Source organism: Clarias gariepinus, chromosome 1 (assembly GCF_024256425.1).
Source record: "Clarias gariepinus isolate MV-2021 ecotype Netherlands chromosome 1, CGAR_prim_01v2, whole genome shotgun sequence".
NCBI classification, from domain to species: Eukaryota; Metazoa; Chordata; class Actinopteri; order Siluriformes; family Clariidae; genus Clarias; species Clarias gariepinus.
Window position 1 is genome coordinate 50,392,333 of NC_071100.1, and position 17,613 is coordinate 50,409,945.

The window sequence follows — 17,613 nt, forward strand, 5'->3', positions numbered from 1 at the left end:
GTGTGTGTGTGTGTCTGTTGGGTTCTTATGAAACACCCTGAAAGAAAAGACACTTCTGTGAGTAAGCGGCTACATCCATCCTGCGACGTTCTAATCGTACGTTTATATCGTGCTTGTGCGTGATGGCATGTACAGGAAATACCTCCAAGCCTGCAATAAACGTTTCATGTTGACATTTTAAACTGTGTACTTTCCTTCTGTTATGTTTCTTCCCTTTTTTTAAATCTAGAAATATTATATATTTTCCCTCATCTCCTATTCTGTGTAATTTTAAAGATAAAATACATTTTAATATCAAAATTTGTGTTCCCAGTATCTTTAAGGTGAACTAAATTTTAAGTAATTTTTTTTTAGATATCTACAACATTTTAGAAAAGTCTGTTACATAACGTTCTGTGTTATGTTTTATTGATATCATTGTATCGATATGCATTGATATCGGCCCGCTCTGTGTCGAGTTTCTGTTTACGATTAAGGAATTTACTAGCTTGTGAAAACTATTAAACGTTTTTTAAATTCAGTGACTTACTGATAATAATAAACTAATGTATAATTTTACTATAGTGTCATAATAGCATAGGAAATATTAGATTAATTAAACTACATTTTACTTTCTAAATTCAATTATGTCTAGTGGTAAAAAAAAACATTGAAAAGTTCAACAGTATATGTTGTAATGAACAGACAGACAGATGGACACATAGGTAGATACTTTATTGCAATTCGAGTCACACAATCTAACGCTGTTCCAGTTTACCTCCGATTAAGTCATTTGTTTTGCTAATTTTATGCACTTAGCTTTTAGGCTAACGTAGCAATTAATTAAGACGCTTGCACCTTCCAGATTAGCATAAGCGTTGTTTCAACACATTTTGTCTGTTTTTTTCCCCCCAACAATCTGCTATTGTGTGATATAAATGAGTGTGTAACTGTGGCATTGTCTAGCCAGTGTGACAATTAGCTAATGGAAGCTAACATTAGTGCTAATTGATGCTACAGTAGGTCAGCTGTTGTGCCCTGCTATACACAGAATCAGCCAAAAAATGTTTCAGGAAAATGTGTTTACATTATATGTTATACATTATACATATATATATATATATAATATATAATATTCACATCATATGGATATCTTACATTTATTTATATCTAAATATATGCAAGATATCCACAAAATTGTTTTTTTTTCTTCTTTTTTGTGTGAATAAAGAAGCACTAAAGCGTTCTCTTATCTATTAAAGAACAGATACAGTATTTTATTTTATATATATTAAAAACCCTTAGAAATTAAAATACTGCAGCTGTTCTTTAATAGATAACAGACTTCCTTAGTGCTTTTTATTCACACAAAAAAGGGGAAAAATGTTATTTAAAAACAACCCAAGTTAAATTCTGCATGAATGACGTGTCATTTGTTAGCAAATTATCTCTCAGTCGACTGAAATATGTGAGTTGATTATTATCTTTAATTTATTTCTCATATATATACTGTATATATAAATGAACATAGACTAGACTGATCTAGAAGTGTGTATAACTGTGTTTTAACTTTACTTGGAAAGAAATCACAACACAAACAGTTAGTGCTAAAAATTATTTAATCACTTTTCCAACGTAATGCAATTTTGTAAAGTAAAAGGTGGACAAAAAAAATCATTCAACAGTTTCAGCCACAGTCATGGCAAAGAACAACAATCAATGGTCAAAATATCTGGTTTAGAAAAAACAAAAAAACAAACAAGAAACGCATTCATTAATGAGACAAATCGACTCGTTAACTCGGCTCACGGAACAGAGCTGGAATCTGCATCACTAGCCTGCATCCATCTACAGCTGATATGAAGAAATCCAACATCGCTAAAAAATTGCGACACGGGTCCAATGACAACGAAAATTCGGAAAAAGAAAATCATTTAGAAGCAAATTAAACCTGCACACTTTTTTATTGTTGTTTAAACAAATCTATCGCTCCTTGCCAGATGTTTTTACTGGCGCTAGTTCTAGTAGTAGCTAATTTCCCCGAACCCACATTTGGAATGACGTCTCCTTAATCATAAACAGCCTCCGCTGAAACACCTCCAGGAACATCTCCGCTGAGTGAAGAACACAAGCTCGTTACTCTTCCCACCGCGCGACGACAGCGCTGCCGAGACTCGCTATCGCTCTACAGACCTAAAGAAAGCCATGGATCTCTGGATCGCTCCAAAACGTGCACACAAACACACACCGGTGTAATAAAACTATATTTATAAATAAATGCATGAACTTCTGATTTTTTTTTTTCTTTTCCAAAAATCTCCTGGCACATAAACGCTGACAAACCGTGAAAAATACATTCCTGACTTATGTGGAGGTGAAAGTCTTTTCACTGTTGCAGGAAGAGCTAACAATCTTTCCAAACACACAACACCCACGTCAAATCTCGAGTAGGCATGTGCTGATATTCATCATGTTAACTACATCACTTATGAAACTGTCGGGTTCCAGCACCTCTGGGGTTTGGGCTCCTGGTGGTGGTGACAAACTAGTTCCCCAAAAAATAAATAATAATGAGGAAAAGGAGTACCTGTCCTACTGGAAAGTGGTTTAGAAAAAAATTAAATGAAAAGTATATAACATGAAAAAGATCATTTCATGTTATAACGTTTCGTATAATGTCGAAACACAAAATAATCCCACGTTATGTAAAGATAAGAAAAGATTTCTCAGGTTATAACGTGGAAATATCTTGAAATAGTATAAAGATTTTTAGATCTTTTCATGTAATTTCAGCATAAAAACACCTTATCTTTAAATAACATGATAATTTAGTGTTTACTGATTGGTTGTGTTAGCTGATGATGTTTCTAGTGCGGGACGTTAAACAGGAGGACATTCAGGGGCAGAACGTTTCGTACGTGAGTTTCAGATGAGACCAGCAAGTCCACAGTGGATAATTAATAATTTGACTGATTACCTGCACATGCCTAATTAGAAGACGTTTATTTAACCCTCGCAGTCGAAGCGCGCCGAGTTTCTGACATCATCTCTCTGTTTTCTTAGTCTAATTCTAATTTAAAATTCACGCTTTAAAAGTCTTTTATTCCACTAACCAGAGTTTTAAAAAATCATTTAAAAAACACACTACCTACAAGGCATCTTTATGGTATTGTATTAAAAAAAAAATTATTCCCAGCTTTATTTAAATATTTCCGCACATCGCCACATCTGGACTGAAATTTCTGAAACACAAACGCTGCAGGTTCAGACAGTCGGAGATGAAGCACAGACTGATGAGGTTCATCCACTTCACCATCGCGATCAGGGATTAACCGGGACGCGCCTTCTAGCTAAATATATTTATAAACGTCGCGCTTTGTATTCTAACGTTAATCCCATTCAGTTTTCAGCCTAATTTTAAGTTAAATAAAATGATCCTAGTGTTCTCACGTTTCAGGGCTACGCGTTACAGTTCGTCATCTACAGTTATTTTAAATGCAATTCGTAAAAAAAAAATAAAAAACTTAAGTAATAAAAAATGAAGAAAGAAATCAGGGTCTTGGTGTAGTTCACAATCCGGGCGTGGTCACATGATGTCGACGAACAGCTCTCCGTTGGCGGTGAGGCAGGAGCGGCGCGAGCCCGAGAGTTCAGAGGGCACGTGGGCGAGGTGGCGCGGAGCCGACACGCCGCTGTAGGCGTGAGAGTGAGAGCGTGAGCTGCGGATGCTGCCCTCGCTCGGCGCTCGCTCCCTGCGCAAGTCAAACTCCGGGGCGTCGCCTACGTCGTTCATCAGCAGCCCCGCCGCCGCCGCCGCCGCCGTCGTCTTCCCCTCCGTCCTGCTCCAGCTCGAACCTGAGTCGGGACAAATGAGCAAAATGTTTGGGTTTTCCCTGCACACACTCGGCTAAGCTTTGTTGAACTTTTGCCACCCTGAGATGTTTTGTATGTTTTTACAGATACAGTTGGATTTATAGATGAATAACGAGGAGGTTTTACACGTGAACGTCGTCAGGAGACACAGACGGTCCTCGTGACCGAGATGGACTGAGAACCAGTTTTGTCCAATACGTTTGCATTTAAAAAATACTTTTTAAGAGAATGGTATAAGCATGTTTTTTTTTTATTTAAGATTAAATTTTAATCTTAATTTAAACAACTTTAGCCAACTTAGCCATTTGCTAAGGGTGCCAATACTTTTGAAATGAACTACATGACATGTAGCATACACTGTATATATAAAAATTAACATGTAGGCAACAGGATTAGTTTACATTTTAGGAACGATGATGTCCATGATCAGGTGTGTTTATTATTATTATTATTATTATTATTAGAGAAATAATGAATCTGTGAAGCGTGACGTGACGATGCCGTTACCCTCGCTGTGGTGACTCCCGCCGCCCGTCTCGGCGTGATGGAGCGGTGCGTCGTGCAGCGAGGGCGGGTACTGATAGGGGAAGCTGGGCCACGGGGCCTCGGTGGGGTGGAGCAGGGGGGCGAGTGTGTCCTGATCAGACGCTCCGCTCGAACCGTCGTGCTCCTGCAGGGACAAGTGCGCCATATCTGCACACACACACACACACACACACACACACACACACACACACTAAGTTAACTAATGACGGCCATCAGGAAGTCATGTGCTAAAACATGTACCACATAAAGCTTAAGTTCTAAATGAACACTGCGCTAATAAAACAAATAACTCAATAATTATAAAAAGGAATTACGTTATAAAAAATAATATGAAAAAAATTACACTAATTATTGTAATTTATTTCCCTTTGCGTATTGACTATTTAAATTTTGACATTGAATACGTGTGTGTGTGTGTGTGTGTGTGAGACTCACTGCCTGATAAATCCCCAAACACGTAGTAGCACTGCTCGGAGAAGGTGATCTTGTTGACGGTGTGGCGGATGAAGCCGGCCTTCAGCAGGTTACTGGCGTACTTACGAGCTTCTCTTCTGTCTGCAAAACCCTCGACATGATGGAAGAGCCAGTCCACCACATCCGACCCTGAAACACACACACTGTTCAGAACCGTGATCCAAAATAATCATAAACTGCATGTTCAACACACACACACACACACACACACACACACACACACACACACATAATGTACCTATGAAGGCGTTGGCTATAGTGATTTTCAGCCACATCCTGTCTCGAACCTCCAGCCCCGAGTCAGGACAGGCCATCGCCTTGGCAACGGTTGCCATGTCGCTGTGGACTGACAGGTGGTAGTCATCAAAGCCTGAGGAGGAGGAAAATGACCACTAAACAAACTCCGATCCGAATTTGAATCCTTAATTCACGTGATATTTATTCAGCAGGAACACGTTCTCCCTGCTGGAGGAACATACGGAGTGTGTGCGCGCACACGTGCGTGGACTCGACACGCTCTACGCTTTAGGAACACACTCAGCTCGAACTTCACACACTTTTATTCTTACTCCAATACCACCGCTGTAAACACCCCCCCCCCGGCGATTGATCTCAGAGACGTAACCATGGCAACAATCATACAGTAAAACAGTCATGGTGTTATGGCTACTAAAACACGAGATTTTCAAATCACATCACTACATCACTAGTATAACTAATATTACTGCATTTCTATAACATGATTAGCTGCATCTTTAAAATGGTGTTCGTGCGCCCCCTAGTGACCACCTCTAGAAGTGTTGCTTGTTATTAAGTAAATATGGTTCGGCGCTCACGCTCGGTCTCGGGGATGGAGCTGGAGATGGAGGAGCTGGTGGAGGTGACCGTGCTCATGGAGGGGCTCATGCCGTAGGGAGGGTAGATCCCCGTCATGGCCGCCGTGTGAGACACCCAGGCTGCAGGGTCGATCGGACGAATGGGCTCACCTACGGAGGAATAGAAGGAAAAAAGATTAGGACGAACCATGTGACGTAGTTTACCAAATACTGTGGAGGTTCACCATCATCATCATCATCATCAACTCTGGCCAATATGGGATAGAAGAGTCGCAGTTCTTCCATCATGAAATACCCACAGCGCCACCTGCAGTACTGGTGCACTCGAAGGACACACACTGGGCACAACGAGTTAAATTTAGGTACAATCTTTTAAAGAATGGGTTATGGAAGTGTGTGTGTGTGTGTTTGTGTGTGTGTGTGTGTGTGTGTGTGTGTGTGTGTGTATGTGTGTGTGAGTGAGAGAGAGAGAGAAAGAGAGAGAATATAAAAACACTCACTTCTAGGAGTGAAGCAGTTGTTAGGGTTTGGATCCCAGCACTTGGCCACCGTCAAAGAAACAGGTCTGCAAACACACACACACACACACGCTTTTCACATCTCAGCAATAAAATGTTATAAAATCTAATTTCACACACACACCATGAGCTCACCCTGGTTTGTGCACGATGTCCCTCAACACCCTCACTGCATCATCGTTGCACATGTTCTCAAAGTTTATATCGTTCACCTGCAAAAAAAGAAAAAAATGTAAAACTTAAAGCCCCACCCACACCATCACCCCGACAAGCCTAAGCCCCGCCCACTCACCTGCAGCAGCATGTCACCCGGCTCGATCCGGCCGTCAGCTGCCACGGCCCCGCCCTTCATGATGGAGCCGATGTAGATGCCGCCGTCTCCTCGCTCGTTACTCTGCCCTACGATGCTGATGCCCAGGAAGTTGTACTTTTCTAAAAGAATGTGAGAAAGCGTCGTCCATAATAATAACTGCTGCGTCACATCAGCACCCTCTACTGGTGCAGTCTAGTATGGCACATCTTCATGGAAAAAGCAGCGATTAAAGCAGCAGTGTGCGACATGGAGACGAAATGCACTACAGGTGTTTAAACTAGATTTCCTTTTAAGGAAAGGGGCGGGTCCAACCATCTATGTTCTGATCTAAAATAAGATGATGTACACCAGTTCATCTAAAAGGGCCTGTTGGAATTCTGTTAGACGTTACAGACCGCCCCTTTAATTATAAAAGCCAGCTTCCTTTATGAGCTGCTGCTGCGATAATGACGATTAGCATGAACTTTAGGAACTATATTAAATAAAGCTGAGATTTTGTGACATATAAAATGTTTACAGAGATGACAATCATATACTGTGAAAATGATGTGGAAGATGATAATCATCTGGTTTCAGGCTTCTTCATAAAAAAATTTCTGGCCCTGAAATGAACTCCTCAATGAAGCAATGTCAGACCTGCTCAGCACCGCCTCTTTTCCTTCAAATCACATGATGTACATCTTTTTATTAGAGCTCTTTTTCGAACTATGGGGTGGAGTTTGGGGAAGGGGGAGGGGCATAGGCTGTGACGAGACGGGAAAAGCCGAGACTCACCCATGTTCAGCGTGACGGTGATGATGTTCAGGGACATGGTGGAGTCGGTGATGCTGCTGAAAGACGACGACTAAACAGAGACAAAAAGGAATAAAGAAGTTGATTTCACGTCATACACACGCGCGCAAGAATTTTCTCCCTAATGTGTCTCACCCTCTCCATGTGATGGGGTTTGGGTTTCCGTCTCCGGCGCCGGTGTCGCCTCATCATGCGTGACGAGCCGCTCTGTTCAGTCACGCTGCTGAAACTGGGAGACAAAAGTCAAACACGACATCATCTCTACAGAGAATCAAACTAACCAGGGGGAGTGTGTGCCAAAACTTTTGCTGTTTTCCTCCCTTGTGCAACAAAGTGGAATTACAGCATCACACAAAGTCCTCAGGCCGAAAGTGTTAAACATTGAGAGGAGCATGAAGTGGATTAGTGAAGCCAGAAGTGAAGTGAAACAGGTAGTGAGGCGGGGCGTGCCGTAGGGAGGGAGGCGGGGCGTGCCGTAGGGAGGGAGGCGGGGCGTGCCGTAGGGAGGGAGACAGTGATGTTTCTCACCGGCTGGTGGATCCGTCGTCGTCCGAGTCGAAGCAGCTGCTGGACTCCAGCTCACTGCTCATGAGGGACGAGCGGCTGTCACAGACGTCAAACCCCCCGAGCTCCATCCCTCTGCCCACGCGGGAGTAACCGTTCATCCTCGCGCCTGCAGGGGGAGCAACACAAACAAACGTTCATCAACAACCGCCGGTAGTTGGTTGGTAAAGAGTTCTCAGAAATAAAGAACAGGTTAAAGCTAAAGATAATCTGATCAGCTTTATAACGTAATTAATGATGTAACGATTATGCGTTTGGGGGGGGGGGAGAAGACGAAGTTTTCTTTTTTTCTACTTTTTTTTGAGTAAGTCATGCTGTGACTTTACATTCCCTTTTCTGGTGAAGTGAAGACGTGTTGGTCACTTGTTCCCTACACCGTTTGCAGTTCCCTTCGAACTGAACATTTTCGCTCCCTGTGGTTTGGAATCACACTGAACATGACTGAACACTCTGAAGTGTACTTCGCAGGGTACTTCGCAGGGTACTTCGCAGGGTACTTCGCAGGGTACTTCGCAGGGTACTTCAGGCCATTCGGATCGAACCATACGTTTCTCCTGAAACTCCATAAAAACATCATCTGTGTACGTGTGCAGACGCCGACCAATCAGAAGACGACTTATTCACATAAATTAGTCTTAAAGGGAAGACAGTCAAAATAAACATAAAATAAAAACTTCCATGGTGAGATTACACACCACTATTTTACCCACTATAAAGTTTACACTTCACACTCCGACACTCAAGTTTTTCCCCCCGAATTCCTCAGATGTTCCTGTTTAAGAGCGCACATGGGGAGGCGCGGCACGCTCGCATTCCTCAGCCCGAATCCCACAATGCATCAGTTATGTTATCGCACCCAGGACTAACTCAATAAATAGCTGGAATGTCAATCTCTGGGTAAGTGTGGGGAACGTCAACACACACTAGCCTTACCCAGAGAGTGTGTGTGTGTTTATCATCACACACACACACACACACACACACTAAAGGTTGGCTCCGTGTTTAAACATCATTAGATGACAAACTACTTCAGAGGTTTAGGCAACATGGAAGTGAACGATCTCGCTTCCATAAAAAAGTCGCTCACTTCATCCGTTTTGGAGAGATGATTTTATATGAGCCCCAAAAATGGACATGTTTTAGCGTTGGACTGTCTCACTTCAAACAATAATCATATAAAACACTAATTATTCTGATTTCGTTACGGGTATTGATACTTAAATTGGTGTAAGCTTCTAGTAGCACATGACTTTAAAATGTTACTTAAGTTGGTTTTTGGTAAAGCTTAAAAAGCAGAAAAATCCGTAGTGTCCGTAACCGTGTCAAAGTCCTGTTACAATATCTTAACAATTTTGCATTTTATAGAAATAATACACTTTGTCTGGTTCATGTCTTTTCATGCGAAATCTAAACTGGCCAAGTTTCATGTGAATGATGGTTAAGATCATTAAAAGATTTTAATAAAAAAAGTTATGGACACTAAAACATAAAAGGGCACGAAATTTAAAGTGTATTCATCAAATGTGTTTCTTTTTATCTGATAAAAATATAACTGTGTATGAATATTTATTTAAAAAAAAAAGAAGCATGGATCTGGAAATGAGAAGCAGTAAGTATTATGAAACACGGTGTCGTATGATCGGATCTGAAAATTCACTTTTTCACACACGTGAGACACCTTTTAGCACCAACACCATGTTTCGGTCGTGTGGGGTTCACGTGTTACTATGGCAACAAGCTGAGACAAGAATTTAGACTGAAGGTTTCAGCAAAATGGTGCGGCATCCCAGCTCGCAAAGTCTTTTGTGCACATTTCGTGCGACACCGACATCGTTACCATGACGACGCTCTTCCTAGCTAGCAGCGGTTTTACAAACTAAAGTTTGTCTTTCTTCTTTTAACGTTAACTTGCCATTTGAGAATAAAAGTAAAAGCGTCTGACGTCACGCTACGCTGTTCAAACTGGTAAAGGGAAGAGAACCTGAATGCTCATGCGAGTGTTTCCTGCGCATCCGGTCTCTGTCCCTCCGGTGTGACACCACCGAGTCCGTCTCCGTCTCATCGTCCACACCGTGTCGGCTGCCTGCAGCTTTAGGACTGCGGGAGAAAATAAATAAAGGTTACATTTTCACTTTAACGCTAATTGGCTCATTGTTGTGGAAGCTTTAAGGAACAGTTTAGCAAAAAAACAAACAATTAATTAAATGTGTCGAGGACTCGTATAGCTACGGCTGTTTGTTTCATACGATGTATTCCGTAACCCCTTACATCACCAGTGCCACACTACATCCATCAGCTCTTATCATTTTATTTCTGAACAGCGGAACCCGTCTGGTGCGGTACTGAAGTACTCGAGCTCTTTAGGGTTAATCAGAGCGTCTTAGGGGCGTCTAGACAGTCTCTAGGATAACTGATTTGCTGAACTGTTCTCCTTTAAGTGGTGTTTGCGTAGTGGGCGTGGCAGCGATACGGACTGAAAGGACGGCGGTCTGGAGTCTCCGATGCCCTGAGGTCTCTCCCCCGACGGCGGGCGCTCCGACTGGCTCTCCGCCACCGAGCATCCGTCCGAGTGCGAGCCGTCAGCCGACACCAGCTTCGACCAGAAGAGAAACACACACACACACACACATTTAATCCTGTTAGTACAAACTCAGTTGAGATATAAGATGACATCATCATAAGATCAGCACGTTTTATAATTATGTTTGCTCGCACTTTCTGCGTCTGTTTAAAGACATGTCTACATCTTATCTATAATCAGATCCTAACCTCCAGGCAGATGCAACCTGGTTTTGGGACAAAATTCATGACATCATCAACCTCTTACAGGCTGAACTTATGGACCATCATGAATACTTTTGCAGCCTGGAACACCATTACCAATTGGAAAGGTTTCTAATTAAAAAAAAAGAAAAATCTTGCGCTTATAACAGTTTTCGCAGCTTTGATTGATTTTTAATCTCGATTCGTTTAATCTCGACAGCGTTACGCAGTTTTAAATGTTGCTTCATTTTATAAACCCGACATCGAGACGTCACACCATAAACATCATTATTAAAAAAATTATTATGGTCAGAACTTTTAAAGCTAATCCAAAGAAGAAAAAAAAATCTCTGAAGCTGTAAATGACCAGCTAAACCTGGTTTATATTCCTGATGGGTTACGATGTAACTGGAGGCTGATCCTGTCCCGTCAGCGAGGGGTTTCATTAATCCTCTGCTTCATTACTCACACACTGTTCATACCGAGCGAAAAATATTCATCAGAATCTGTGCAAATTTAAATATTAAACATCAAAACCCGACAGCGAGTGACCTCGGACCTGAGACGGGAATTAAATTCTGATTTTTCCAGGGAAAAACCCTGAACGCTGTGGCGTAACTCGTCCACGTTTATGTTAAATGTTACTAAATTGTAACAAATTTCAACATAATTCAATAGTTCTGTATTCTATACTTTTTCTAGTCTAAATATTCCTACCCTTGTGGGGACACTCGGTCCTCATAAAGCCACAAAACATGACCCCACACACACACACACCCAAGGAAACCCCCAGCAGTGTAGTGTTCATTAATTCTCTGCTTCATTATGCAAAGAGGATCAGTAATGCTGTGTGTGTGTGTGTGTGTGTGTGTGTCTCTCACCCAGCACACCACACGGCCATTATAACAGGGCAGTTTGGCGTTGTCGTCCGTGATTTCCTCCTTGACCACCCTAAAGGACAAAAAAATAATAATTATAAGGAAAAGATTAAATTATGGACGCGTCAGCACATCATCGTGTCTCCGACGTCAATCACGCGGCAGCTGAGCTCGGCTTTAATCCCACCAGGAAGACGGAGCGAATACATTAGAATACATAAATACGACCGGGTCCGAGATAAAAGCAGAGACGAGCAGGTTTTAATGGTTTGTTCCCTATGAGAGGAGCAGCAGCCGGGCTGAGGGTTTAACCTCACACCCTCCTGGCCACTGGGGCAGAACCTTCACCAAAATCACCATCTGGGCCAAAACTCTCAGGTTTAACCGATTAAAAAACATTTTTCTAGAATTTCATTAAGTATATGTGGCTTTTTAAAAGGCAACAAGAGCACTGATATCCTGTGAACTGATACGTTTTATATCCTGTGTTTATTAAGTGTTGAAGAAGTTCATCAGTTTATAATTTATCTTCAGAAAAAGTGAACAGAATCCTCGTCATGCAGCAAAACAACAGACGAGTTCAAAAGAAGGGGGTGAAAACTTTTGAACAGTTTCCTGTTTATATAACAGTATTAATGTCACTATTCGCTACTTATTTATGTAATCATCTTCAAGAGTCTAAACACAAACACTTTTTTTATGCAAAAAAAAAAAAAAAAAAAGTCACATCAGAAGAGGGACACAAACTTTTGCACCCAGTGAAATTTCCTGGGGAAATAAAATAAAATTCCCAGGCTTGTGTATATGCATATACTGTATGCTATAGCAATGCCCATTCCTGAACATGGGTTCAAAGTGTGAATATAAAGAGGGGAGTGCAAAAGTTTGTGCACCCTTCTGTGGTCTACAAGTTTATTTTTACCTTCTTTTCTTTTGAAAAGAAAAACTGAGGCGACAATAAACCCGTGCTTTTGGATGTTCCGACACGTCATCGTATCACCTGCGAACAGGGAACTGGGTGATGTTCCGGAGCTCCAGTTTTATACATCAGGCTGAACTCAGCCTCACCGTCAACAAACATGAAACAGGAAGTAAACAGAACCTGCCGTGTTACTCGTCACGTGGTCCAAAGAGAGTCAGAGAGTCAGAGAGACCTCATGAAGGTCGCGTCACAGTTCAGTTGGTGAGTTTTGTGACATCACAACCTGTGCTGATTTAGGACTCCACCCTCAAATGCACATAAAGTCGCTCAGAGACGATGCGCTGCACTCGCTGATGTGCACAAGCGCCGTTTGTACACGTGAATGTGTTGCATGTGAACCGGGAGTGGGCGTGGCCTAAACGGAAACTGGTGTGTAAAGTCTTGCTGAGATCGCTTCCACCCAAAACAAAACGAACACGGGTTTCACACTAGACATAAAAAAAATAAACAAATAAAAATGTTAGATTTAAACGTAAAGCTAAAAAGCAAAGAAAGAGAGAACTTTTTTCCTCCTGATTTGGAAGTGGGAGCTCTGAAACTGTTAATCAGCCTCATGAACTATGAAATAACGTTCGGTCCTGTAAACACGTGGTCTGTGTGACGTGTCGGAGGGTGAATGAGGGGTGTACACACGAACATCCCACACGTCTGTTCCTGATTTATATTTATATTTACATTTAGAGACTAAACACGTTTAAGCTTTGAAACGAGCTGCGTGAAGAGCCAGGATCTGGCTGGAACGTATTTCACGCAGGACAGAGCCGCCGTAAAACTGACAGCACGTATCGCTAAATTCCACGCTCGGTCCAAGCTGGCATTCCTCCGTTAACGCAACGCACAAACACACAGATGGAGGTATGTGAAAAAGCAGCCGACGTCATATTAAAGCCTGCTGGAGAAATAAACAACTTCGGTTCAAGTATTCGTCATCCGAGACTCGTTACGCAACAACCTTAGAAACTCTGCTAATGTTCTCTCTCTCTTTTTTTGTTTTATGCCCCTTAACTTCGTCCCTGCTAAACTCTGAACTGCTGTGGTTTTCCCTTCCAGACAGGCTGAGCTGCTAAACACAGAATATAGCGGCGACAATACAACCGCTGACAATTTGTAAATTCAAATCTAGAAATTTACATTACGCTATTTGTTGCTGGTTAAAATCTTCTTATTGTTTTGTTTATATTTGTTTTGGGATTTTTCTTGTAGTAAAGACATTATTTTCTAACTCACAACTGTCCTTCATATTAAAATTACTGCTCATAGTTTAAGAGTAAAAATTTTATAAGGGAAATGAAAGAAATGAAAGGATAGATGGGCAGCGTTACTTTTTCCACTCATAAACATTTTAAAAGTACACGCAGATACACACACACACACACACACACACGCACACACACACAATAACGATACAAATACAAATGTGTAAAATTTTGCAATTAATATTTTGATCTCGATATTAGCGCCGATGCTGAAGCTACGATGTTGCTATCGTTTAAGTTTACCTCCTTCTAAGCTAGCACTAACTGACGAGAGCAGGAACGTTGCTGTAACTGACGTTTGTCAGGACTGAAAACTGATTCTTAAACTTTTTAACGAAACCAAGTCGTTTTGCTGACATCATTTTAAGAAACTAAGAAATCTATACCGACTGTGAAACTTTGCAATAACTTTGAGATACCAGATAAACATTAGTTTTTCTAAATTAAACTAACAATTAAAAAGCTAAGACTAGCCCTGGTTTTTGCGAATATATGCGTTTTTTAAATAAATAGATTAATTAATAAATCTAAATTTAAAAAAATTGTTATAATCCTTCCCAGTAGTGTTTACCCAGTGTGCGGATCTATCTAATGACGGAAACTTCAAAGCACTTTTGTAAGTCACTCTGGGTAAGAACGTCTGCCGAATGGTGAAATGTAAATATATCTATTTTGAAAAACCAACCCAGGACTGAATTTAGTAGGTAAACACACGACACCCCTAAACCTCGGTAGATAAGTACCGTACAGTGGACCCTCGCCACACGAACGCCCCGGCTAGCAGATATTCGACTTAGTAAAATCCAGCCAAAATGTTGCTTCCTTCGACCTGTGAAGTTGTTTTAGGATAAGAGCGATCAGAACTTCAGAGGCAGCCAGTCAGAACTGTCGGGTCGGGTTCTGATTGTCTGGAAGTGGTTATAGTTTTAATGGAACTGTTTCCATATGGCAAGAAAAATCATCACAATCATAAAAAAAGGTTAAGTGACGTTTAATGTCTGTTTATTTTATTATTTTACTTAATTAATATATCTTTTCTAAATGTTTGGATTGTTTTCATAAACAAAACCTGATTAAAGTGTTGGACATTTTGCTCATATTGTTGGGTGGCTGGAGCGGATTATCCACCTTTACACTGGACTCTGTGGGAAACAGTGATTCACTCTCCACAGCCCTGATGTACGAACTCGCCTCCAGAGCGGATTATATTTATCTGGATTTAATTCATCAGAACATTCCCGGTACATGCGGTACCGTGTGTGTGTGTGTGTGTGTGTGTGTATCGAGCGGCGGTGTATCGCTGAAACCCTGCGTGACCGCGGGGCACAGATGGCGTCTGCACTGCGCATGCGCCGGTCACAAAAGAACGCATTCAACGGACCACACACTCGCTTTAAACCGAACCGAAGAGCAGAGAGAAACAGGCCCGAGTGTGTGTGTTTGATGAACCCGGCGGTTTAGAGTCCCCAGTGCGCGCTCCCGAGTGTTTGTTCACCTCCTCAAAGTGTTTACGTCATAGATTTGGCGCATTTTTGTGCTGAACAATTCACACAAACATGGCAAAGCACTGTGTGTGTGTGTGTGTGTGTTTATTCGGCTGTCCCTGCCCCTCACACCGCTCCAAAAAAAAACAAACAAAACAAAACAAAAAAACCCTCTCAGAGTGGAAGTTGGAGGATGTTATGAGGTTTAGTCCCCACGTTCCTCCGAACAGACCCGCGGCGGTTAGACCCCGGCAGCGCGCGACACAAACTAACTGCACAAGTTTCCATGAGAAACAACATCAAAGAGAATCAAAGAAACAAAGTATCGGCGCGGTCACTCCGCCCCTCACCCGAAGTCCGCGTCCATGGACTTGAAGAAGAACTTATGGCTGCTTTTTTTCAGCGCATGTTTCAGGTCGGAGAGGGTGACCGAGTCGGCGGGGACGGAGATCTTCACCAGGTACGGAGTCTCCTGCTCGTCCAGATGGTAGATGACTTTAGTTTCCCCCATGGCAGAGAGCCGGGGAGAGAGAGGGCACGGTGGGCATCAGGGCCCCTCCGACACCCGGGGCCGCTTCTCCTTCACTCCGCTCCTGAAAACAAGCCCGACTTTTCCTCTCTTCCGTCCTTCTTTCCTTTCTTTCCTTTCTTCCTCGGGAGTTGCCAGGAAACCTTCCAACGCGCAAAGCCGAGCTACCCCCTCCGCTCTTCCATCTCTCTCTCTCTCTTTCTTTCTCTCTCACTCACTCTCTCTCTCTTTTGTACACTTTAATCACTAATACACACCACTTCTACAAGGTTCGAAACCCCAGTATCAGTTTTTTTTTTCTCTCTCTCTCTCTCTTCCCCAGCACTGAAGCTCGCTCCTGGTTTTCTATTGCTTTGATTGATCGGAGTGGAAAAGGGGGAAAGCACGACACGCGCCCCCTGATGGTCAGGAGCGGAAGTGCTTATTGCTCTTTTTTTATTTTCAGGGTGTCCAAAAAAAAAAAAAAAAAGGACCCAAGTTCCAGTGGTCAAATATTATCCTACGAAGAAAATATAGGATTATTACAATACTTATATGGGATTTTGATGATAATAATATGAAAATGTTTGCAAAGCAATTCCTAATCCTCTTCTTCGAATGTTACAAAGTCAAAACTAATTAGTCTATTTTTTCAACAAAACAAAAAAACATTTTGGAGACTTTAACTCTTGTATTGTGAGAGATAATATTGAGTTCCCTTTAGGATACAATCCCTTTCATTTTATTTATCATGCCCCAAAAACAAAGAAAACACTCTGTCAGTGACTTTGTATCTAAAAGAGTTAAATCTGACAGATTTCAGTATATTTTGTTCTGAGACAGAAACTCGAAATCATTTAATTTCTAACATAATTCACTAACATAAATAGTTATATAAAATTTTTAATTGTATTTTTTAATTCAGAATGCAATTGTTGTACAAAAAAGTTTGTATAAGAAAATAAAGAATTAAATCTCTGAATAAACAAACAGCTAAATAAATATATTTATTTAGCTGTTTGTTTATTCAGAGATTTATATATATATATATATATATATATATATATATATATATATATATATATATATATATATATATATATATATATATAAAATCACTGCACAATACCTATAAAACAACTATATATATATATATTCCAATATTTCCAACTATAAAATTTAACTGCTAAAAAGCATACATTTATTTAATTTGGCTAATATTGATTACAATATTTCAATATTAAATTGAAGATAAATTTAAAGTTGTATTTTGTTTTATTAGACCGCATTTTCCCTGACACCGGAAGTAAAAACTCCCAGAAACACTTCCGCTTTCTTAAAACTTTAATTTTATTATAAAATAAGGCGTCAGGTTTTATAAAGAACTAAATATTTATATTATATATTTTTTATATTATTATATATAGATTATAATATATAATAATAATATAGTATAACCAAAAGGGGACAAGAATGAATTCACTTCCGGATTTCGTTTGACGCGATGACGTAATCACGCACGCGCTTTAAAAGCTGACTCGCGATCAAGTCAGACCTTTAACGTTTAATATTAGATTTAATTCTAATTCTAATATTATTAATTCCAATACATTTAATGTAGTTATTATTTTGTGTAAATTGTACATCGATGAATCAAAATTTACAGATTAAAAAGTTTATTTTTATTTAATTTAAGGTCTATATTAAATTAAACATTCTATTATCTCTATAGCAAATAGAAATGATAAATGTTTTTGATTGAATAACCCATGGAAAATAAATTATTTAAATTTAAATAGAATCACTTCAACTGATACAAAACAAATATACAATTTATATCAGTAAGG

At 40.6% G+C, this 17,613-nt stretch overlaps 1 protein-coding gene across 1 annotated transcript; it reads right to left on the reverse strand.

Annotated features, from left to right (window-relative positions):
• Positions 1-1,580: 1,580 nt before the first annotated feature.
• dvl3a (dishevelled segment polarity protein 3a) lies at positions 1,581-16,168 on the reverse strand. Its single transcript, XM_053498891.1, has 15 exons — positions 15,609-16,168; positions 11,540-11,609; positions 10,370-10,488; positions 9,877-9,992; positions 7,860-8,004; positions 7,467-7,560; positions 7,314-7,383; positions 6,519-6,658; positions 6,362-6,438; positions 6,209-6,273; positions 5,709-5,858; positions 5,111-5,242; positions 4,834-5,001; positions 4,360-4,545; positions 1,581-3,834 (listed from the first exon to the last, which is right to left on the reverse strand). The coding sequence occupies exons 1-15, from the start codon at positions 15,767-15,769 to the stop codon at positions 3,566-3,568; spliced, it is 1,962 nt and encodes a 653-aa protein (XP_053354866.1). The 5' UTR covers positions 15,770-16,168; the 3' UTR covers positions 1,581-3,565.
• Positions 16,169-17,613: the final 1,445 nt, after the last annotated feature.

Coding starts and splice junctions, on each gene's coding strand:
- dvl3a (XM_053498891.1), bottom strand. CDS start 15,769: ATGGGGGAAACTAAAGTCATCTACCATCTGGACGAGCAGGAGACTCCG. Junction 8,005..9,876: donor ACACTCGCATGAGCATTCAG/GTTCTCTTCCCT, acceptor CTCCCCCTGCAG/GCGCGAGGATGAACGGTTAC. Junction 3,835..4,359: donor CGGGAGTCACCACAGCGAGG/GTAACGGCATCG, acceptor GTCCCGACTCAG/GTTCGAGCTGGAGCAGGACG.